The sequence below is a fragment of the Myotis nattereri genome (assembly GCF_964212035.1).
Source record: "Myotis nattereri genome assembly, chromosome: 3".
NCBI lineage: Eukaryota > Metazoa > Chordata > Mammalia > Chiroptera > Vespertilionidae > Myotis > Myotis nattereri.
In genome coordinates this window covers 172,287,852-172,313,090 of record NC_138077.1, presented here as the reverse complement: position 1 = coordinate 172,313,090, position 25,239 = coordinate 172,287,852, and the positions used below count along the sequence as shown (strand labels likewise).

The 25,239-nt window shown below is 37.2% G+C and overlaps 1 protein-coding gene across 1 annotated transcript in view; it reads right to left on the bottom strand.

Annotated features, from left to right (window-relative positions):
- DOCK7 (dedicator of cytokinesis 7) overlaps window positions 1-25,239 on the bottom strand; it is a 187,327-nt gene that overhangs the window by 29,903 nt on the left and 132,185 nt on the right. Inside the window, exons 32-37 of the mRNA XM_081087072.1 lie at window positions 17,957-18,139; window positions 17,689-17,851; window positions 12,711-12,807; window positions 9,736-9,832; window positions 8,791-8,925; window positions 7,296-7,448 (exon numbers count right to left, since the gene is read on the bottom strand). Coding sequence (XP_080943198.1) covers window positions 7,296-7,448; window positions 8,791-8,925; window positions 9,736-9,832; window positions 12,711-12,807; window positions 17,689-17,851; window positions 17,957-18,139 — 828 coding nt within the window. The remainder of the gene's footprint in view (window positions 1-7,295; window positions 7,449-8,790; window positions 8,926-9,735; window positions 9,833-12,710; window positions 12,808-17,688; window positions 17,852-17,956; window positions 18,140-25,239) is intronic.

Genomic DNA, 25,239 nt, shown 5'->3' with positions numbered 1-25,239 from the left:
AGCAGGTTTCTGGGGTTTTGTTTAGCTTCTATATTTGTAACTATGTTTCAAACTGCAAGTTCAGAGGCCGGCAAGGCCGGCGGGGAACGTTGGAGTCCTCCGTCACTGAAGCAAGCAAGCCTCATGTTAGTTTCAAGCTGCCTGGCTGCTGGCCGCCATCTTGGCTGGCAGTTAATTTGCATAACGCCCTGATTAGCCAATGGGAAGGGTAGCGGTCATACGCTAATTACCATGTTTCTCTTTTATTAGATAGAATGTTATTAATAATAACACAATTTTTACAGACTAAAGAGCTTAACCAACCATCACAAAATTCTTTTTTTTTTTTATTTGTTAATCCTTGCCCTAACTGGTTTGGCTCAGTAGATAGAGCATCGGCCTGCGGACTGAAAGATCCCAGGTTCGATTCCGGTCAAGGGCATGTACCTTGGTTACGGGCACATACTCAGTAGGGGTGTGCAGGAGGCAGCTGATCGGTGTTTCTCTCTCATTGATGTTTCTAACTCTCTATCCCTCTCCCTTCCTCTCTGTAAAAAAATCAATAAAATATGTTAAAAAAATAAATAAAATTAAAAAAAATAAAATAAAAAAATAAAATTTGTTAATCCTCAACCGAGGATATTTTTCCATTGACTTTTAGAAAGAGTGTAAGGGATGGGAGGGGAGAGAAACATCAATGTGAGAGAAACACGTGGATTGGTTGCCTCCCGCACATGCCCTGACCAGGGCAGGGGATCAAGCCTGCAACCAAGATACGGACCTTTGCTTGGAATTGAATCTGGGACCTCTAGTGCTGCGACTGGAGGCTGATACTCTATCCACGGAACCAAATCACCTAGGGCCATCACAAAATTCTTAAATGGTAGATATGGTCTTTAAACTCTGGCCCATTTCATTAAGTCCATTATTATGACATAAATAATTTAACACAAATCATTCATAAAGTAACTTAAAAGTAGAATCTTTAGAATAATGCCTATAAGAGAGTTTATATTCTTCCATTTTTAGTGTAAATTTATTTGTTTCACCATTCCCCACTATGAGACTATTTTTAAGAGGTTATCAATAATACATAGTAATTTTCAAATTGAAGATATTTTTGTCAAAATTCTTTCTGACATCTTTGTATATGTAAATGTATTATTTAAAATTTCCTAGCTTATCTTCAGTGGTACCACTTTATCCTGATTTTCCTATTTTTTATACACTCTTTTGATACCAAAGATTCTGTCAAGAAACTTTAAAAAAATATATTTTTAAATTGATTTCAGATAGGAAGAGAGAGATAGAAGCATTAATGATGAGAGAGAATCATTGATCGGCTGCTTCCTGCATGCCCCCCACTGGGGATTGAGCCTCCATGTGCCCTGACCGGGAATAGAACTGTGACCTCCTGGTTCATAGGTCGACACTCAACCACGGAGCCACGCCAGCCTGGCAAGAAACCTTTTTACTTGTCATACTCTAAATAGTCTCATCCATTTCTTTGCTTTTCACTAGTATAGATACATGCCTATGTCTTCATAGCTCATATTTTTCTCTAGAGTTCCAGGCTATTATATTTTACTAGATGACTCTATCTGGATGTGTCTCATTGGTACTGCAATTTTAACACTAAAATACTTTCTCTTCCTATTGATTAAATGAGTGGTGCTACTATTCATGTACACTCATTCAAGCCAAAAATCTAGAAATCATTCTTCCCTTATTACTCACACTATAAATCCAATTCACAATTCCCTATTCTGTTCCAATCTGTTCTTTCTCCATTCCCAATGCCATTGCTTTAGTTTCTACCCTTACCATTTCTTGCCTGAATTACTGTAATAACTTCCTAACTGATCTTTTTGCCTTTTCTCTTATCCCTCAAGTCTATCTTCTAAATAGCTTCAGAAAATTTTTTGTCAAATGCAAGTCTAAACACATCTCTCCTTAAAAAGCTCCAATTGCTGAGCATAGCTTTAAGGATAAAACTCAAGTATCAACTCAGTAAATGTGTCAAACTACATGGTGGGAACTGAGACTACAATAACAAACAAAACAAATATCTGTCCTATGAAACCTTACTCTAGGTTTTTTCAATGACAACTTTCTCTCTTATTACTCTCTCTTCCAGCCATAATCATCAAGCAGTGCTAAAAAGTATCTTTCTCTCTTTCCCTGTCTCCTTCTATTATCTCCAGGCCATTCTAATTATTTAAAAAGCTCTATTCACCTACTTATCCTAACGTACAGATGCCAGAAATAATGGGAAAAAATACTTCTTTTAAATAAAAGACTAATTTTGAAGTGATAAAACTATCTGTCCTGAAAAGTAAAAGAGTAAAAATTTGTGAGGAGTGGACAGAAACAGATTGACCAGAAACTTAGAAAGTTAGATAAGATGTATGTATAATAGCAAAGTTCCATGAGAAATACATTCCTGAAGAATTTTCCTACAAATACCTGGACCAGCTTATTCTATACTGAGTAATAAAATGGTAAAGAAGATCAGTGAAACTCACCAGATAAAGAACACTTATTATAAAAATGCTGTCATGAAACAGATGAAAGTTCTAATGAAATATTTCGCCTTACATTATAAAAAAATGTGTGAAGTCATTAACTTTACAAAAGAAAAGACAGAAATAAAAATTTAAGGAAAGACAGCAAGAATCAGAAAGTGATGATGAAACAGGAGCTCACATGAGAGTCGACACTAGAAAAAGAAATAGAAACACAAAAGCTAAAATTGGCAAAAGAAAGATGTAAAGAACATAAAAGTATGTATAGGGGAGAGAAAAGCACCTAAAATGAATAGAAATTCAAAAAGTGTTAAAAAAAAAAAAAAAAAAAAGGAGCCCAGCGGCGTGGCTCAATGGTTGAGCGTTGACCTATGAATCAGGAGGTCACAGTTTGATCCCTGGTCAGGGCACAAGCTTGGGTTGTAGGCTCTATCTCCAGTATGGGGGGTGCAGGAGTCAGCTGATCAGAGATTCTCATTATTGATGTTTCTATCTCTCTCTCCCTTTCCCTTCCTCTCTGAAATCAATAAAAATATATTTTAACAAAAATAAAGTGTTAAAAAAGGAAAGAGAAAATGATAGGTAAAAGGTAAAGCAAAAACAGATCCAACATATGTATAACTGTTAGGAAGCAGAAAAAAATATCCAAACCCTGGAAAAAAAACAAATATTCAGTTCTGCACTCAAGAAAACTTTCTGAACTAAGTGAATTAAAAGTAGACATGTGCCTGAGAAAATTAACAAAAATCAGTCAACACCATGACATATTCTACAAAAGGGATTTAATTTCAAATATAAAGAAAAAGATTACTGCCCCAGCTAGTTTGGCTCGGTGGATAGAGCGTCGGCCTGTGGACTGAAGGGTCCTGGGTTCAATTCCGGTCAAGGGCACATGCCTGGGTTGTGGGCTCAATCCCCAGTAGGGGGCGTGCAAGAGGCAGCCAATCAATGATTCGCATCATTGATCTCTCTCTCTCTCTCTCTCTCTCTCTCTCTCTCTCTCTCTCTCTCTCTCTGCCGTCCTCTCAGAAGTCAATAAAAATATATTTAAAAAAAAAGAAAAAGAAAAAGATCACTTGAGCAGCTGAGAGGGAAAAATTTATATAAAGGGAAGAAAATATCAGGCTATATTCAGATGGCTCTACAACAATATTTAATGCCAGAAATAAAATGATAACCAAGTACCTTTTTTATCCTATTAAGTATTCTTTATGTTTTAAGTTTTTCTTTCATGCCCTTTTTATTATTCAAAGTCTGAGGCAAAAATTTCATAACCATCCTTGCTGTCTTAAAAGTAGAAACAATTTTGAATAATCAAGAACTTGGGAAAGTTTCCCAAGAACTTTCTTGAGAAAATAGCTACAGAATAGTATTTAGCTGCTTGATATTCATTCAGCTATGTTTGACATTTTTCCTTTTGGCACTAGACATAATTAATGATAAAGTTGAATAACTTTTTTGAATTCAATAATAAAGTTTAAAAAAATTTCGAAGCCCAACTCACACACAGAAGCACTAAGGATCAAACATAAACAACATCCATAAAGAAGCCAATGAAAGCCAACAGTCACATATAGACCACCTCTTGCCATATGATATTAGGATCCCGCAACTGACTGAAAGTCCCTCCAAATCACAGCCATATATGCTCCACTGTTTTGCAGCACCAATTTTGCATATATTTTGTTCTTTATCGTCTATGAACTTAATGCCAGTGCTGCTCAATAAAACCCAATGAGAGAAATAACTACAGTTGACCCTTGAACAACAAAAGTTTGAACTCATACATTGTTTTCAGTAAATACTGCGAATGTATTTTCTTTTCCTTGTGATTTTAATAACATTTTCTTTTCCCTAGCTTACTTTATTATAAGAATACAGCATATAATACACATAACATACAAAATATGTGTTAATAAACTGTTTATGTTATTGGTAATGCTTCCGTTTAACAGTAGGCTGTAGTAGTTAAGTTTTGGGAGGAGTTAAAGTTATACGTTAATTTTTGAATGTGCAGGGATCAGTGCCCCTAACATCTATGATGTTCAGGATCAACTGTACTAAAGAGTGAAATGCTAATGGTAGGGTTGTGCTTTGTAAGGCTACAAACCATTGTGATAGTTAAGATTTTTTTTTTCTTTCCCAAGAACCAATTTGTACTTGCTTGGTGGCAATATTACCCCCACTAAGAATTCATAATCTAACAAAATAGATGACTAAAGATATTACATAACTAGATAAAGGTAATTGTTAGAGCAATATAAACTTTCCTGAATATAATAAACATTATACCCAAGACATAAAGTGAGCTAAGCAGATAGTTCAAGGTAAAAACAACCAACAAATTTTTTTAAAGAAGGGGAGGCATAATAACATAATACAACAGAATTCAAGGACATATTTGTTATAATAGCAAATATGAAAAGATTTACTTCACTTAGAGTGTATTACATAGAAAAATTCTATCTTGTATATGAGAGGCACACCTAAAACAGATTCTTAAAAGTAAAAATAAAGAAACAAAGGGAACTGAAGAACACATAAGAGGTATAGGGAAGATAAAAGCACACAAAATGAACAGGATTCAAATTAAAAAGAAATCCGAGGTATCTTAATACAGGGTAGAATTTAGACCAAAATAAGCTTAAAATAAAGCCTATTCAATTCTGAAGGGAATAATAATTCATAAAAAGGATGTAATAGTTATGAATATCAATTCACCCAATAAGAGCTAAAGGAAAAAATATACAATTTGTAGGCTTAAAATCATTTCTCAGTCCAGCAAATGGACCAAAAATAAACAAGGATATAGAAAGACAGAATAATGTAATTAATAAGGTATTTTTGTTTGTTTAACTCAATGCTCTAAAAAATAATACCCCTTCTTTTTAAATGTATACAAAAACATTGCATACATGAACACACAAACACACACGGTACAAAAGAGATATATACTGTTTGATCACACTGCAATAAAATTAACATCAAAACTTAAACATGTCTGACCAGTGTGGCTCAGTGGATTGAGCATCATCCCATGCACCAAGAGGTTGCTGGTTCGATTCTGGTCAGGGCACATGCCCAGGTTGCAGGCTTAATCCCCAGTAGGGGCCGCAGAAGGCAGCAGATCCATGTTTCTATCTCTGTCCCTTTCTTTCTCTCTAAAACCTATAAATACATTATTTAAAACAACAACAACAAAAACCAAGAATTTTAAAAACAAGCCCTACCTAGGTAGGTTAGCTGGTTAGAGCATCGTTCTAAAATGTCTAGGTTGTGGGTTTGATCCCAGGTCAGGGCACATATGAGAACCAATGAATGTATAAATAACATAAATGTTTCTCTTTCTCTCTCTCTCCCTGCTCCCCTCTCTTTCTCTCTCTAAAATCAATATTTAAAAAAAATAATTTAAAAAACTTTAAAACAAAAAGGACTATCAACTGTTTGGATTAAAAGAAAATACTACATATGAGACCCAATAAGATACCCAAAACAGTGCTCAAAGAAAAATTCTAAAATTTAATTTTTAAATACTTACCTGAGTGAATTAAACATCTGACTAAAAAAAACACACAAAAAAATACCACACACAAAAAACTAAAATAAAAAATACAAACATGAATGTATTATCAAATAAATACTTAAATGAAAAAATGGAATCCCTCAGTCTGGCATATAATCATAAAATATCAAGCAAGATATTTAAACATTTAATTTTCTTTATTACTAGAGGCCCAGCATGTGACTGAAATCGCACCTCCGCGGGGGTCCAGGACCCGCGCCTGACTCTCGCAGGCTGCCACAGGAGTCAAGCCCCACCGGTGCCGCAGGGGGCTGGGACCCACGCCTGACACTTGCAGCGTCCCCCGACCCCCCTGCCTGTGCACTGGCTCAGGCAGGCCCCCCTCTGTCTCTGTCTCCGCCCGGGCCTCACCTGCACGTGCAACTTCCTCCTGTCTGGTCGTGACCTGTTACAGCATCCCGGCCTAATCTGCATATTATCTCTCTCTCTCTCTCTCTCTCTCTCTCTCTCTATATATATATATATATATATATATATATATAGATTACTTTCATTTTACTTAATGATAACAATTAAAATTTATAACAGCTCAACATAGATTTATTTATTTATTTTAAAATATATTTTATTGGTTTTTTACAGAGAAGAAGGGAGAGGGATAGAGAGTTAGAAACATCCATCAGCTGCCTCCTGCACACCCCCTAGTGGGGATGTGCCCGCAACCAAGGTACATGCCCTTGACCGGAATCGAACCTGGGACCTTTCAGTCCACAGGCCGACGCTCTATCCACTGAGCCAAACCGGTGAGGGCTCAACATAGATTTATATTCAAAGTTTACTACTGCATGTTATTTTTTTAAAATACATTTTTATTGATTTCAGAGAGGAAGGAAGAGGGAGAGAGAGACAGAAACATCCATGATAAGAGAGAATCATGGATCGGCTGCTTCCTTCAAGTCCCCCACTAGGGATCAAAGCCCACAACATGGGCATGTGCCCTTGACCGGAATCGAACCCGGGACCTTTCAGTTTGCAGGCCAACGCTCTATTCACTGAGCCAAACCACTAGGGCTGTATGTTATTTTTTAATATAGAAAACAAAATTAAGGATTTGAATTTTTATAAGATATCCATAGAATGAGAACTATCAAGATAGTCTAGGATTAGGCTCAAAATACGTAAAATAATTCCATTCTTCTCCCCAAATCCATAAAATAGACAGCTTTAGGAGTTATATTCCATTATGAATCCAGAGGCAAAATACTTACATTCCCTATTTCAAAGTTTTGTCTCATCAGTAGATAAAGGGAGGCACTAGCATGTGACCGTATTGTACTGATGCTACTGCTACAGTGTCGGAGAAGCCGGAGGCATAAATCAGCACACTGTTCTGTCTCTTCTTCAAACAGGAGCTCAGGGAACTGTAAAAAAACAACACCAACATTTAAGTTATGTAGCCTGAACAAGAGATTTGTTAGTATAGCCAAGAATCAAAAGAATGGTGAAGGGACAATATTTGCTAATCTCTCTCTCTATATATAAAGGCTAATATGCGAAGTATCCCCTCGTGAGTTTGACTGACCGGCAGTTCGATCGCTCGCTATGATGTGCGCTGAACACCAGGGGGTAGTGTGGAACAAAGGAAGGCCCCAGCTGGCAGGACCCTTCCCATGCATGGATTTCATGCACTGGGCCTCTAGTGGTTAATAATGTGGACCAGAGTCAGACAGACTGGGTTTGAATACTAACTATGGCACTGACTAGCTTGTAGCAGTGTGACCTTGGACAAGTTTTCTCATCGAAAAAATGAGCCTAATAATATTATCTACATGGGGTTGTATGACTATCTTATATCAGATAATGTCCATAAAACACTTGATATAGTAACAAACATGTATAATTCTGTAATATGTTTTTATTATTACAAAATAATACTATAAGTTATTTTCACTGGTTAAGTTTCATCAACAGCTCTGTATTCCATCTTATAAGTTGTATAAAATGAAATAGCTACCTTTGAATATGATCTCACTTATTTGTGGAATCTAAGGAACAAAAAGAATTGACCAAAAAATAAGACCTAAGCATGGAGGAACAGACTGACATACCTCGATGTGGGGTTGAGGGGACGAGAAGAGATAAACCAAAGAACTTATATACTTATACATATAGCCCATGGACATGGGCAATAGGGTGGTGAAGATCTGGGAGTGTTAGGGAGGAGCTGAGAGGAGGGAAGTAAGGATGGGGCGAATGGGAGATATCTGTAATACTATATATAAAAAAAAGAAAAGAAATAGCTACCTTTGAGATTTAAGAATATACAAATTTTTCGGAGGAAAAGAATGTAGAAAATAAATATTTGAAGTCATAGAACAAACAAATGTACTTTATTTTCCATTCACCATATTTTAAGTTAATTTAAATTGAATGGACTGAACTACTTATTCATTGAATTCTTGATTTATCAAGTTAATAAGGAACAGGCAGTACAAGAAATAAGGAAAGCCCCAAATTTAAAATTAGCTATTAATTTTAGGCCTTTCTCCACATCAAAACTAATTTTTTAAGCCAGAAACTGGTTAAAGGTGATCCAAATAAGAATTCCAAAAGGCAAATAATAAAAGAGAGACAAAGAAGACTCAAGGGTCTTGGGTTTCTATAAAAACTTTAAATATAAATACATTAACCAATGAACATGTCAAATGATTTTAGACAATGTTAATAAAGTCGAATAAGACTGAAGGAACAAAATTAACCTACCTTTGAAACCAGGGCCCTCTGTGTAGCAAAACAGTGTTGTAGATAAACTGCACTTTGGTTACAAGCCATACTATGTAGTAGCACTTTCAGCACCCCGCCAAGGATGCTCTCTTTGGATTCTGTTACAGAAACTGTCTGCAATTTAAAGATAGATAAATAAAAAAGAGATGTACTTGCAATTTGGTTAAGGAGACAGAATATGTATACACAAACAAATACTGTTTTTAAAATAGGAAAATGATAATATAAGATCTAGGACAGTGATGGCGAACCTATGACACGCGTGTCAGAGGTGACACGCGAACTCATTTTTTTGGTTGATTTTTCTTTGTTAAATGGCATTTAAATATATAAAATAAATATCAAAAATATAAATCTTTGTTTTACTATGGTTGCAAATATCAAAAAATTTCTATATGTGACACGGCACCAGAGTTAAGTTAGGGTTTTTCAAAATGCTGACATGCCGAGCTCAAAAGGTCGCCATCACTGATCTAGGAGGACTTAAAAAAAAAGGAGCTTACCGGGATTTGGATAAAAGAAAAAAGGGAAAAACAGAATGGGCAGGATTTAAATGAAGCGGGCAGGGAGAGCCAGGATGTAACTTTTAGGAACTACTTATATTTTAAATGTAATTATATGGCTCAATAAATACTTTTTCCCTAATCCCAATTTACCAAATCTATACTTTTTTTTTCTTTTAAATATATTTTCATTGATTTCAGAGAGGAAGGGAGGAGATAGAAACATCAATGATGAGAGAGAATCTTTGATCAGCTGCCTCCTGCACGCCCCCTACTGGAGATCGAGCCTGCACCCGGCAAGTGCCCTTGACCAGAATCGAACCCAGGACCCTTCAGTCCACAGGCTGACACTCTATCCATTGAACAAAACCAGCGAGGGAACCAAATCTGTACTTTAAATTCCTCTCCTCTGTGTTCTTACCTGGACAACAATCTCTAGTGTATCCAAAATGATTAGGTTTGCTTCAGTAGCCAGATTTCCATCAATCAGTGCTTCATGTTCAATCTCTGCTCTTGACCTAATGCAAAATAGTATAAGAAATTATATTTATGTTAAAAAGAAACAAAACAAAACAATAGATCCACAATTCGAAAAAAGACTTAAAGATTCATAGAAAAACGAAACAAAACTTGGAACCATTTTTCAGTATTTGCCTGAATTGAAAATTATAAGAGAATAAGGGAAAAGACAATATTTTACATATTAATGTTTTGTTTTACCCTACATTTTGTTGACCATTCCTATACACATTTTATCACGATGCCACTGAAAGCAGAAATACTTAGCTTCCAGAGATAACAGCAAACACAGGAAAGTGTTTTATTCTGCGTGGAATAGACACTAGGTGGTGCTATGTGGGCTTGCGTTTAGGGCTGCTTCATGTAGCATTATTCAAAATGTTAAAGGATAAATGTACTTTTCCCCCCTAAAGTTTCAAAAATTTTAAATTTTGATGCAGAAAATAAATTAACTCTTCAATGAAACTCTGGATGGAATCACGCATTTAGAAATAAAACATCTGATGCCAATCAAGTCATTTACTTGACTAATATACACAAAAGTATTATTTAATAAAAATAAAAAATTTAGTCCTAACCAGTTTGGCTCAGTGGATGGAGCGTCGGCCTGCGGACTGAAGGGTCCCAGGTTCGATTCTGGTCAAGGGCATGTACCTTGGTTACGGGCACATCCCCAGTAGGGGGTGTGCAGGAGGCAGCTAATCGATGTTTCTCTCTTATCGATGTTTCTAACTCTCTATCCCTCTCCCTTCCTCTCTGTAAAAAATCAATAAAATACATTTAAAAATAAATAAATAAATAAAATTTAAAAAGAACTATAAATGATTTATGGGTAAAGTTGAGATTTGTTTTAGTAGCAATAAATATATAGGAATTATATATTAAATCTAAATAGACAAAACAATACACAAAATCAAAGCAAAAATACAAGGACATACTAAATGCTAACTTACTGAAGTTCTTAGATGTTTAAGTCTCTGAATCTTTATTACTACCATTAAAGAGAAAAGTTCATGAGTTTACATTTTACAAATTAAAGAGAAAATACAGCATAGTTAGAATTAAATTGAAAAAGAAAATAATGCATTGTTCAAACTTAAAATCCAGAAAGACTTCTGTAAAGAAACATGACAAAAATATGGTATAGCCCTAGCTGGTTTGTCTCAGTGGATAGAGCGCCGGCCTGTGGACTGAAGGGTCCCATGTTCGATTGCAGTCACGGGCATTTGACCGTGTTGGTGGCCCATCCCCAGTAGGGGGCATGTAGGAGGCAGCTGATCAATGATTCTCTGTCATCATTGATGTTTCTCTCTCTCTCCCTCACTTTTCCTCTCTGAAATCAATAAAAATATATTTAAATATATATATATGGTTTAAACAAAAAGAATCAGGAAAACACTAAAAAACAGCTTCCCTAGAACACGGCAAGAGCAGAAAGAACATTATACAAATGCAGAAATAAAGCAATATATGCTGACTGCTTTGTGAATTCCACAACATATGTGGAAAAGCAATCAAAGAAATGGACTTAAGCAGACAAAGGAGAAAAATGAACACTCTAAGCTCAAAAATTTTAGCATACTAATTTTATACTCACTATCTGCTTTGGTCTGAATATTTGTGTCCCCACTATACTCTTAAGTTGAAAATCTAATGCCCAAGTTAATGGTATTAGGAGGTGAGGCAAAGGTCATGAGGGGAAGAGGTCTTGGGAATAGGATTAGTGCTTTTATAAAAGAGGCCCTGGGGAATCTGTTTGCCTTTCCACCATATGAGGACATAGCGAGAGAGAAGTCTGTAACCTGGGAGAGGGTCGGACACCAAATCTGCTGGTGCCATGATCTTGAACTTCCCAGCTCCCAGAACTGTGAGAAATAAATTTCTGTTGTTTATAAGTGGCCCCAGCAAATGGTATTTTGTTAAAGCAGCCTAAAGAGACTAAGAATTTCTGATAATTCCAGACTCTCATCTATATGGTACTGAGTCTGCTGTTACTGTTTTTTCTCTACTGGCTTGCATAGGGCCTTGCTTTCTGTGTTTTATGAGTTCACTGCTGTGAACTAATATTTCTGGAATTTATTTGTAAGAATCCTCTAACTCTTGGGCTGAAGATGGTTTCGGACAGAGTGACCAATCATCTTGGTTTGCTTAAGGACAGGACTGAGGGGTTCCCTGGGATATGAAACATTCAGTGCTAAAAATCAGGAGTACTAGGAAAACCTGAATGAGCTGGTCACCATATTCTAAAGTTTTCGGGCCAGTCAAGCTACTTGAGGGCTAACTTGTAATTACAAATTGTCAAGAGAAAATATTTAGCCCCTTAATTCAATGCCAAGTTTCAAGCCACACAATTTTACCTGCAGTCACCTAGGCAGTGAGAAGGGTTCATTTCTAGTTCTCTTTACACTGACGGTGTAGTCCTTTAGGCTCCTGGACTCATGGTAGTGCATTTTCGGTTGTTTTTTACCTGGCTTGCCTCCATGCTAAAACCAGAAGACTCAGAGTGTTTTGTCTTCCTTTAATTGTATTTTAGGCTCCAAGAGGGCAAATAATAGTTTTCTAATTTTTGGTAGTGCTTGAAATATTTAGTTAAGTGTGACACCCAAAATATATTCTAAAATGTTCTAGAATGCAACTTTCGAAGGGGAAAATGGGGTAACATTTAAAATATATAACATTATGCTTTACTGTACCACATTAAAAATTCTTGCCCCAAATCTGTTTAAATCTTTAATTTAAAAATTAAGTACAATAATTTTTTCTTCTAAGATTTGAATGCCTAACATATACATAAATAACATTAAAATTAGTCATTTTTCCTCTTGCATCTGAAATTCAACAAGCCTATTATTAACATAAAATAGAAGGTTACATTACTTGTCAAGTTTCTCAGTGTTTTGCCGCCAGTGAGTCATATCCTTTCTCCACCTTAGATTTTCTTGACTGCCAAAGGCACTTCCAGATGGGCTTCTCTCTGTCAAGTACATTTCAAAACCATTTTTAAAAATGTTATTCCAACTGGACCACTTATGTGTATACTTGCAAACAGTTAAGAAATACTGCACAATGTTAATAATTTTATACACAGCCATTTTATCCTCAATAACAATGTAAAAACCTGACAATAGTGCTTTTTATTCAAAGCTTTCATAACAGTTACAGAAGAAATATGTTTGCTACATGTATTACAAAAACAACAACAACAACACCCTTTTAAATAAGCACATTTTCTAATACTGACTTTCTCAAAATCTTAACCATGGCTTCTATGGCTCAACATGATATAACCTTATTTCCTACCATTATTCCTCTTGCTTGCACCACTACAGTTATATATGTATATTATACATATAATATATATTATACATATTATATATATATGTTATACACACACACACACACACACTATGTGTGTGTGTGTGTGTGTGTGTGTGTGTGTTGCATTCTGAATATATGCTCCTGATTTAGAACCTGTCTAAGGGTTGTTTTTCCTTCTGCCAGATTGTTCGTCCCAAATTTTCACTGGCCAATCATTCCTTACCTCCACAGAAAGGCCTTTCCCAACTCTCCAACTTCTTTTCCCCTTAATCTACTTTTCTCCACAGCACTTACAAATACAAGACTATAAACTACTAAGAACAAAGACTGTTTACTTATCCAGCACTTAATGTCTGAGGCTGACAAAGTTTCTGGCACATTGTCAGTGCTCAATAAGTTTTTGTTTGATAAAGAAAGAAAATAAGGATAATTCCTAGAGTAATTACTTCTTTTGGACAACGGAAAGCAGAGCAAAAGAAAAACGGGCTTTCTCCCAGGAGGTTTCTAGGATGGAAGGTGGACTGAATCGCATAGACTCTTTTAAGGGGCAGTAGCAATAGAACTGATTTATACAAATCCAGCAGAAGTGGAGAAGGCAATGGGAATTGTGCAGAAATATAAAAATACTTAAACAATAGAGTGCCATGATTTTAGGCTTTCAATGAGAAGCTAATGCTCCTTTTTGAAAAACATGAGACCTTAAATTGGTTGGAAAGATGGAAAGAAAAATGAAAGTCAAAATTCAGAGTTCAAATACTAATTTTAAAAATACTGAGAAAAAAATGTAATTTGCCACACAATAAAGGACATGTCTGGATATTTCTTCTGCTTTCTCTCCCTTCCCGTCTCTTTCTTTCCTTCTCTACTTACCTCTTTTTAATTTTAAAATTTCTATCTTTAAGAAATTTTAAAAAAGAAAACAAGAATGATATGCCTATATTAAGATAGTTAACTAAATAAATGTGTAGTCTATTTACATTTTTATTATAAACTTTTTTTCATGAAACTGTTGTATCTCCTTAGTTAAGAATGTCTATCATTAGATAACCTAGCTTAAATGTCAAAATGCAAATAAGAATTACAAAGGCCTAATTTTTTAAAAACAAGAAGTTCAATTCTTTCTTTAAATTGAAATATAATTGACATATAACGTTAGTTTCGAGCCAGCAACCGAGTTACGTGCCCTTGATCAAAATTGAACCCGGGACCCTTCAGTCTGCAAGTCAATGCTCTATACCCTGAGCCAAACTGGCTAGGGCTATTTGTTTTAAATTCCACAAACAGAGCTTCAGTTCTTAATTCAAATAATGATAGGTGTCTTAAGGCCACAGGTTTAAAAATGTAACATATTTTTGTGATAGTTTAGAGAATTTAAAAGTAAGTGTAACTAACTTTGTAGAGACCATATGTGTAAACATTTCATCAATTCTAAAGTTGTGTAAACATTTCACAAATTGGAGGAACAAGAAAGGAAATGTGTAAACATTTCATAAATTGTAACATATTGTTAATAGTTTCACCTTTCCAACAATAAACTTCAGAAAGAGCTGTAGTATAATATGAAGAACACTAAACTGGAAGTCAAAAGATCCTGCTTCTGTCACTTAGTTTATGATCTAAGGCAAGTTATTTATCTCTATGAGTTTTATTTTCTTCATCTTAAAGATGAGGATAATATACATTAGATTTTGGTAATAATTAAATGACCTACTTGAAAGTTAATTTTCATGCCTTTCTAGAAGATTGTTTTACATAATAAATGAATTAAAAAAATACATAGGTACATTTTGAATTGTATATAACTACAGTGAAAAAATCGGTGCTCTATTAATTCAATTAAAGGCAAAGACTTTATCTTTTTCATTATTAAATTCCAAACATACATAGCATATAAAGAATATTTAAGTTCACTTAAATAAATGATCACCATGGTAACAGCATTTTGGAAAACAATAAATAAAGAATCTATCTACACTAACAAAAGAGAAAAATGGTAATTGGCATACGGCACTACCGTTTTCATTGGCTAATCAGGGCTATAGGCAAATTAACTGCCAACTAAGATAGCAGGAAGTAGGGGTGGAGCCAGCGATGGGAGCTGGGCACGGTGGAAGCTGGCAGTCCCAGGAGCTAGGGGTCCCTTGCCTGGGCCTAAAGCGGAGCCCACGATCGCGGGGCCGCTGCAGCTGCGGGTCCCCGCTGCCCGGGCCGGACGCCCAGGCCAGAGGCATTAGGCCTGGGCAGGGGCGGAGCCTGCAACCGCGGGGAGCTGGGGGGGGTGGGGGCGGAGCCAGGGATTGGGGGGATATGATGGTCCCCTTGCCCAGGCCTGAAGCCTGGGTCAGAGGCGGCAAGCTTGGGCGGGGGGTGGAGCAAGCGATCAGAGGGAGATGGGGGTCCCCTGCCCAGGCATGATTCCTGGGCCAGAGGCCTCAGGCCTGGGCGGGGGTCAGAGCCAGTGATCGGGGGGAGATGGGAGTCCCCTGTCCAAGCCTGACACCTCTGGCGGAGGCGTCAGGCCTGGGCAAGGGGCCGATCAGGCGATCGGAGGGTGATGGGGGTCTATGCCTCTGGCCGAGGCATCAGGCCTGGGCAAGGGGCAGAGCCAGCAATCGGAGGGGTCTGGGGGTCCCCTGCCCAGGCCTGACGCCTGGGCCAGAGGCATCAGGCCTGGGCTGGGGGCAGAACCAGTGATGGGGGAAAATGAGGGTCCCCTGCCCAGGCCTGACGCCTCTGTCAGAGGCGTCAGGCCTGGGCAAGGGGCCGATCCTGCGATTGGAGGGTGATGGGGGTCAACGCCTGAGGGCTCCCAGTATGTGAGAGGGGGCAGGCTGGGCTGAGGGACACTCCCCGCGCGCCCCCCCCCCCACACCCAGTGCACGAATTTCGTGCACCGGGCCCCTAGTGTATATATATAAAACCCTAATATGCAAATAGACCAAATGGCAGAACAACCAAACAACTGGTCGCTATGATGTGCGCTGACCACCAGGGGGAGCACGCGGAACATGGCAGGTGTTGGCAGCAGGCAGCAGAGTGCAGAACGTGGCAGGTGTTGGCCTCGGTGGGATGGTGGAGCAGATGAGTGGGGGCGCCAGACCAAGGCAGGGTGCCGGTAGCTGTCATCGGGGTAAGCCTCTGGTGGTTACTGAAAATTCTTTGCTCCCGAACACAGCGGTCCTGCCAGGTACTTGCACCTGCTGCTGGCGCTAGCCCCGCTCACACCCACTGCCAGCGCTGGAGCCACTGCTTGCACCTGCTGCTGGCGCCCGGCACCAGTCCCAATCCCTTGACGCTGTCAGCAGGTGCGAGTGGTGGCTACTGGCCTCGATCACCCATGAGGGCTTTTCCACATCCCCTGCTTCTGAGGGGCAATGGGGGCAGCAGCTGCCACTTGCACCCACTGACAGTGCCAGCCCTGCTCACACCGCTGCTGGCGCTGGCCAGAATTGCTCTGCATCATCAGTGGGTGCGAGTGGGGCCGGCGCTGCCAGCTTGTGGGATCAGCGGCAGCAGGAGTGGGGCTGCTGGCAGAGAGGGGACTGAGGGCCACGGTGGGAGGGGCTGGGCAGGGGTGTGGAGGATGGGCTGAGACCTGCCCCTGTGCCCACCACAGCCTCGCAGCAAACAGTTCCTTTCAAGGTGCACGAATTTGTGCACTGGGCCCCTAGTATACTTATAAATGTATAGTCATATTTTAAGTCAACAAATATACATGGGACTATTAGCATGTGTCATGTACACAGATGACTAAGCCATACCCTGACCTTAAGGAGTTCACAGCAACAATATCATTTACATGTCACTTTAGAATTTATGAAATGTTTACACACATGGTCACTACAAAGATGATAAGCTCAGTTAGTAATACTATCTTTTAAATTCTCCAAACTATAACAAGTAAATGAGGAAAAGGAAAGTGGGGAGATTAAGTGACTTGGTCAAAGTTATATGGCTAATGGTTAGCAGACCTGGAATTAGAATCAGGCTTCTAAAGCAACTAACTGTTTCTTCTCCCTGATATTTGAGTTTGATGGCCATTATCTTTGCCTTAGATACAGGGTACATTAATTCATTGTGCAAACTAGGAAACTTTTAAGAATAAAAAGGAGATGCTACATAGAATTTATGACTCCAAGAGTGAACACTATATAGACTCTGTGTGATTATGATGTGTCAGTGTAGGTTCATTAATGATGCTGTTAATGGAAGAGGCTATATATACGTGCAGGCAAGAAAATCTTTGTACCTTCAGCTCAATTTTACTGTGAACCTAAAACGGCTCTAAAACTAGAGCTATTAATAATCACACAAGGGCAACAGGAATAACCTTTGCCCTATCCAGAGAAAATCACAAAGTACGTTTTAGCCTACTTCAATCAGAGCTCTTAACTTGAATTCCTGCAGAGAAATGGTTATTTCGGTTAATTCACAGTTACATTTAAAACCCTTTTTTTAAAAGGGTAGAACTGTCATTGAAGACTTGCAACAATGAGCACTATAAAATAAACTTGAAGGAAAATGAAGAAATTCTCACCAGAAGGAGAAGATACTGTGTACATACCAAGCTGTCCTCGGCTTCGGCGCACCATTTCTTGCCTAGCACCTATGCTTCCAAGAATAGCTTCTTCAAGTTTAGCTCTCATGTCTTTTGATTTCTTAAAGGTCAAGCTATTCATTCTTTCAAACACTTTCTTTCCCTAAAATTTAAACATTAGAAAAGAAGAAGCATTGAGAAAATATTCTTCTTTTTCCACATAATTTCCTTTCTTGTTCCTCTTTGCAATGGCATAATGATCACTTACTTTGTATTCAAAGCAAGATACACAGAGGTAAAGCAGATCTAACAGCCGGTTGAGCTGCAGGACTGAGAGATCTGTAAACCACTTTTGTAGGACTGTCTCATCTGCATTCTTGAGAACCCAAAGGAGGCAGATCAAAAGGCTCCGACTTGATTCTGGTGAAAAGGTAGTGTGTTGCCTGCCACTCTGAAAATCAAGAACAGTAGAATGAGTCAGATTGATCAACGACCATTTCCTTTTTGGGCTGTTGTCAATTGTTTTCTTCTAAAAGCAAAAAACCAAAATTACTTATAAACTAAATATTATAAAAGAACCATCTGATTTAGATAACACTTGTATACGTCATACTGAACCTTAGACTTAAGGTCTTGAAGTTTATTGAATCTTTCCTGGCAATAGAAGATTGTTTAATTTGGGCAGATTTAATAGAAATTATAAAGCAAAAAACTAAAAGATCTTACTATTAAAAACTAACATATCTACCACAAAATATCAAACATGATGAAAGTAAAGGGAAAAAAGAAACAGCTGACTCAAAAAATAAGAGAGAAGTTTAAGAATAGAAAGTAATAACAAAAAGTTTATCAGGTGTAGAGAACCACTGTTTCCTGTCAGGGACACTGACAAAAAAGAAAAGTCTTAGACACTGTATAAATAAAAACCATTTTTACATACAGCATATAAAGTTAAGGTGCCATTTAAATTTTTCAATCTCCATTAGTACAAGTATGTAAAATACAAACAAAAAACTAAGAATAAGAACCTGTTTATAGTATCATTTATTGGATATTTATTCTACTCCAGTTATCATGCCAAGCTCTTTACATACATTATTTCATTTAGTTCTCTAACAATATCACCAAGCAGGTAGTATCATCTCAATTGTACAGACAAGATACAGGATGACAATGGTGATAATGATGATGACTAAACATAACAAAATTTGAAATGTGCTAGACAGTATGATAACTTTTTCTTATTTAATTCACAATAATTTTATGAGACAGTATTAACTATTATTATTTCTAGTTTATAGGTAAGGATACTAAAGGCTAGAAATTAATTTACTCTAAATCACGTACTAAGAAAAAGTAAAGCCAGGATTTTCATACAGGTTAACCAGACTCCAACTCTTTCTCTTTACCTTTATATTACATTCTCATATTTAGTTAATAAATATACTAAATAACAAAAAAGCAATGGAAGAGATGTAGAGACGAAAGACAAAGGAAAGCTGAACATACTTAACTGTTGAAATAATTATTTTAAATTAATAAATTTAGTAGAATTTACTAGAATTAGAATAATTAAGACAGTTTGATATTGGCATATGGCAGACAAATAATGTAATGAAATAGAATAGAAAGAATAAAAAATCCTATGCATATATGAAAATCTGATATACAGCAGAGTTATGGATCAGTATGGATGGATGGATTATAAGTGTGGATAGATTCACTAGAGAAAAGAAATAAGAATCCTACCTTGCACAATTGTACAAAAAATAAATTCAAGACAAAGAAAGAACTTAAATGTAAAAGGCAAAATTTTAAAACTTTTACAAGGAAATATAAGAGATTATATTTATACCTTGGGGGTAGAACAGAACTTCTTAAATAAGACCTAAAAAGCATAAACTATAAACCCACAAAAAAGATGGTCATTTTGCCTAAATTAAAATTGCAACAATGTGTTCATTTAAGTAGACAGATAGAAAATGCACATGATAAATTAGTAGAAATTTGCTGCATATAAAAACAACCTGAGATTAGTATCAAGAATAGTCTTTCTCAACCAAGTTTCCACGAGAAATTTAAGCCCTCCAAAGAATGACTGAGGGACTATTTTTCCCATTCTCCCAAGGCATTAAAAAAAGGGGGTTGGGGGAGATAATTCTGGTCTGGTACTAGCAATCAATGAAACTTCTCTGTAGGAAGAATTCACAATCACAGGACTCTTATTATACCAATAAATAGTACTGCAAATACAAAGTCCAGTATACAGCCAAAGAATCAGGTACACAGGAAGCAATAGATCATGAGTGAGAACTTTAAAACAGACAACAGAAACAGGTATGTAAAGACTTGAAATACTTAAATTATCAAGTAATAAAACCACAAAATAATAATATTTTAAAAGTATTATACCCCAAAAAATCTGACAGGAAATTTGAAAGTATAAAGAAAAGGTTACTTGACAAAAAATAGAAGAAACAAATAGAATTTAGGAAAACTAAAAAAAACCCCACAAAACAACAACAAAAAAACCCTTGCACAGTAACCAAATTAAGAACTTTATGTATTGTTTTTTTAAAAATATGTTTTTATTGATTTCAGAGAGAGAAAGGGCGAAGGCGAGAGAAAGAAACATCAATGAGAGAGAATCATTGATTGGCTGTCTCCTGCATGCCCTACTGGGGATCAAGCCCGCAACATGGGCATGTGCCCTGACCAGGAATTGAATTGTGACATTCTGGTTCATAGGTCGACACTCAACCACTGAGTCATTTCAGCTGGGCTCAATGGATTGTTTCAATATAATATCAGGTTTAATAATTGCCGGGAGCCAGTCCATGCTTGCTGTTTCAAGGGACCTGGCATATATGGCATACTGTTCTTAATATGTTTGCTCACCTTCTCGGCACTATGTGTTTTAACCAAGGTCTCTGAGAAAGGTTGTTTCCCCAGGTAGGGATTTTCCCCTGAAGTTAGGGAGGGAATAAAATCCCTTAACTAAGTGCCAGGCGGGTAATTAATCACTTTAACTACGAACAATCATGCTTAAGCTACATAATCTTTACTCCCTGGAATGGAGATAAGAAACGCCCTAACCTTTGGAATAGAGATTGATAGGATTGGAATCAACTGGTATAAATACAGATGTAACAAGACAGAACTTAGAAGACAGAACCTACCCAGAACCTAGAGACAGAAGAACTTCGCTGGAGAGAACATGGCAAAAGATCCTGGACAGAAACTGGCAACAGAACCTAGAGACAGACCCTAGCGAGAGAACCTGGCTGAAGAACCTAGAGACAGAACCTGGCTACAGAACCTGGATAGAACATGGCAAGAGAACCTGACTAGAACCTGGTGACTGAACCTGGCTGGAGAACCTGGCTGGAGAACCTAGCAAGAGAACATGGACACAGAACCTGGCTGGAGATCCTGACCAGAACTTGGCTGGAGATCCTGGCTAGAGATCCTGGCTAGCCTGCTGATCAACTGAACGCTGCCTCTGTGTTGTTCCGTCTTCGCCGACTCCGTCCACACCTTTGGGGACCCCTGGACCTGCTGGGGCTCGACCCCAGCAAATAATATTCAAAATTAAAAATACATAAAATAGAATGTGAATAGGGAGAATGGTAAATAAAGTCAACTAGTTTTAAGATCCTTCTATTAACCAAAGTGAATATAATGATGATTTACATTAGACTATCATTTAATTTAAGGAAGCATACTATGATTTGTAATATAATCACAAAAAGAAACAGAATAATTTCTAAACTAGAGGAAAATGTGGAATGAGAAAAAATATAATTCACACATAGTGGGTGAGACAATTTGAAGTAAAGTTAAAATGTATATATATTAATTTTAATTATACTAAATGCAAATGGATTAAGAAGTCTAGTGAAAGACAAAAATGAACATACCAGATTTTAAAAATATAAGGCAAAATCTAACTACACACTATGTATAAAAGACATTGAAAACATAAGTTTCAAATATTTAAAACGTAAGCAAAAACACTGAAATTAAAAAGTGAAAAAATTCATGCCATATATACTCTAGGGAAAAAAAACCTAACATAGCTATACTAATATTATATAAAACAGAGTTTATGGCAAAAAAAAAAGTTTTATAGTTCATGTAGATGAAAGGTGGAAAAATAATCTTTTAATAAATGATGATGAAATGTTTTGATATGATATATAAAATAAATAAATAAACTTGGGCGCCCAAATTCTACTGTTCATAAAAATAAATTCCATGAACTAGCAGATTTTAGGGTTATATATAAAAGGAAGAACAAAACAAGCATTTAAAAAATAACGTAAGGCCTGGTTGGTAAGGCTTAGTTGGTTGAGCATGAGTCATCCCTTGCACCAAGAGGTCACTAGTAAAATTCTTTTTTTTTTTTTTAATATATTTTATTGATTTTTTACAGAGAGGAAGGGAGAGAGATAGAGAGTTAGAAACATCGATGAGAGAGAAACATCGATCAGCTGCCTCCTGCACATCTCCTACTGGGGATGTGCCCGCAACCCAGGTACATGCCCTTGACCGGAATCGAACCTGGGACCCTTCAGTCCGCAAGCCAACGCTCTATCCACTGAGCCAAACCGGCTTTGGCAACTAGTTCAATTCTGATCAGGGCACATGCCTGGGATGCTGGCTCAATCCCAGGTAGGGGGCATGCAGGAGGCAGCTGATGTTGCTAATTGATGTTTCTATCTTTCCCTCTTTCTCTAAAATCAATAAAAACATATTTTTTAAAATACCTTCAAAATTTTGGAATAGGGATATTAAAAAAAATACAAAAAATACTAGGAAAAGATTGACAAATTTGAGGATTTTAAAATAAGACATTCCAATCACCAAATTTACTATTAAGCGTGTGAAAAAGCAAGCCCTATAAATTATAAGACCCATTTATAATTGACAACAGGCTTGATCCAGAACATATAAACTTCTGCAAAGCACACACAAAGGCAGAGGACCCAATGGAAAATGAACAAAAACTAGACACTTTAAAAGAGAAAATCCAAATGGCCAACACAAATATGAAAGAGTGTGTACCCTCGGAACACACCAGGGAAATGAAATACAACTATAAATTATCAGATTGACAAAAGTTGAAAAGTCTGAAAATCCTAAGTGATGATGAACATATGAATGGAACTCTCAAAGGTGCAAGTATAAACTGAGACAAACTCTTCGGAAAACATCCTGGCACATCTAGTATGGGTGAAGAAACTATTGTGTAACCCAGCAAATTCCCCTCCTAGTAAATACGCTAAATAATAGTATAGGCATGCATACAGGATACAAATAAGAGAATATATAGGGTTGCTATTTACAATAACAAAAGATCAGAAACCGTTCAAACATCTATCAACAGAATGGGTAAATAAACTGATCTATATACAGGTAATGGGATATCATCTACTAGAGGGCCCGGTGCATGAAATTTGTGCTCTGGGGGGGGGGGAGGGGTCCCTCAGCTCAGCCTGCACCCTCTCACAGTGTGGGACGACTTGGGGGATGTCCGCCTGCCAGCTTAGGCCTGCTCCCCTAGGTCAATTTGCATATTAGCCTTTTATTATATAAGATATATATAAAAGTCTAAGTGACCACTATGACCCAATGACCAGTCAACCAGTCGCTATGATGCACACTGACCATGAGGGGGCAGACGCTCAAAGCAGGAGCTGCCCCGGGTGGTCAGTGCGCTCCCAAAGCCAACCTCCCATGGCCGGCCAACCTCCCCCAGTCCCTCCCCCTGGCTGGCAGGCCCCAATAGGGACTGAGCGAGATGGCCCCATCAGCCCTGATCGTCGGCCAGGCCTAGGGACCCCACCTGTGCACGAATTCATGCACCAGGCCTCTAGTACAGAAATAAAATCAGTGAATTATAGTACAATTTGTAACTTGCTTAAATATTAAAGACATAGCCGAAACCGGTTTGGCTCAGTGGATAGAGCGTCGGCTTGCGGACTGAAGGGTCCCAGGTTCGATTCCGGTCAAGGGCATGTACCTGGGTTGTGGGCACATCCCCAGTAGGGGATGTGCAGGAGGCAGCTGATCAATGTTTCTCTCTCATCGATGTTTCTAACTCTCTATCTCTCTCCCTTCCTCTCTGTAAAAAATCAATAAAATATATTTTAAAAAAATTTAAAGACATAATGTAAAAACTACACTATAATTTTTAGGGATGCAAACGTAGATGGTAAAACTATAGATAAAATTAAGGAATTATTTCATTAGTCATGTTAGTGGGAGCTTGGTAAGTAGTTGTGGTGGAGAAAAACATGCTAAAGATTTCTAAAAGGCAGTGTTCTATCATTTGTCCTGAGTGGTGGCTACAAAGGTGTTCATTTTATAATATTTTAACTCGTACATTTATGTTTCATGTACTTTTTCATGTGCAGTATATTTTACATAAAGAAAAGTTTTAAAAAGTCAATAAAATTGAGAATAGTGGTCACTTTTAGGGGAGAGATGGAGTGAATTGAGGGCAGTAAGGAACTTCCAAAGTATTTGCAATGTTTTATTTCTGAAACTGGGTGGTACATATACTGTTGCTTGTTTTATTTTAATTATACATATAGTTTATATATTCTTTTTTATGTATAATATCAAAAGTACGAGGAATAGCCCTGGCTGGTGTTGCTCAGTAGTTTAAGTGTTGGCCCGCACATCAAAAGTCTCGGGTTCGATTTCCGGTCAAGGGGCATATAGCTGGTTGCAGGTTGGATCCCCGGCCCCAGTCAACACACGTGCAGGAGGCCACCAATCAATGTCTTTCTCACATCTACATTTATCTTTCCCCCTTTCTCCCCTTTCTCCCCTTCCTTCCTAAAAAAAAAAAAAAAAATATATATATATATATATATATATATATATATATCAATGGGAAAAATATCCTTGGATGAGGATTAACAAGCACAAAGTACAAGGAATAAAAGAAAAATTTGATAAATTAGAATTCATAAAAATTTGCATTTCAAAAGACACCATAAAAAAAGTAAAAAGCCACAGAATGAGAGAAAATATTTGAAATCATATATAAGGGAGTTGTACTCAGAATATATAAAGAACTCTTTAAGTCAGTAACAAAAAGAATAACACAATTTTTAAATGGCAAAGAATTTGAATGGACTTTTCTCTAAATAAGATAGTTGTTCAAAAAGATGTGCCAATTAGCAATGAAAAGGTGCTCTACATTAGTAGATATTAGGGAAATGCAAATCAAAACCACAATGAGATGCCGCTTCATACCCACTAAGGTGGCTATAAATAAGAAAAAAGTGTAGGTGAGGATTTGAAGAAACAGGAACCTTTTATTCATTGCTGGTGAGAATGTAAAATGGTGTAGCCACTGTGAAAAAGAGTTTAGAAATTTCTCAGAATGTTAACAGATGATGTGTTGTGCACCTGAAACTTGGATACTTTTGTTAACCAGTGTCACCCCAATAAATTCAATAAAGAGGAAAAAAGTAAAATGGATTAAAAGAATAGGCTATATAATAAGCAACTTTCCAAAATTCTGAATGACAGAAA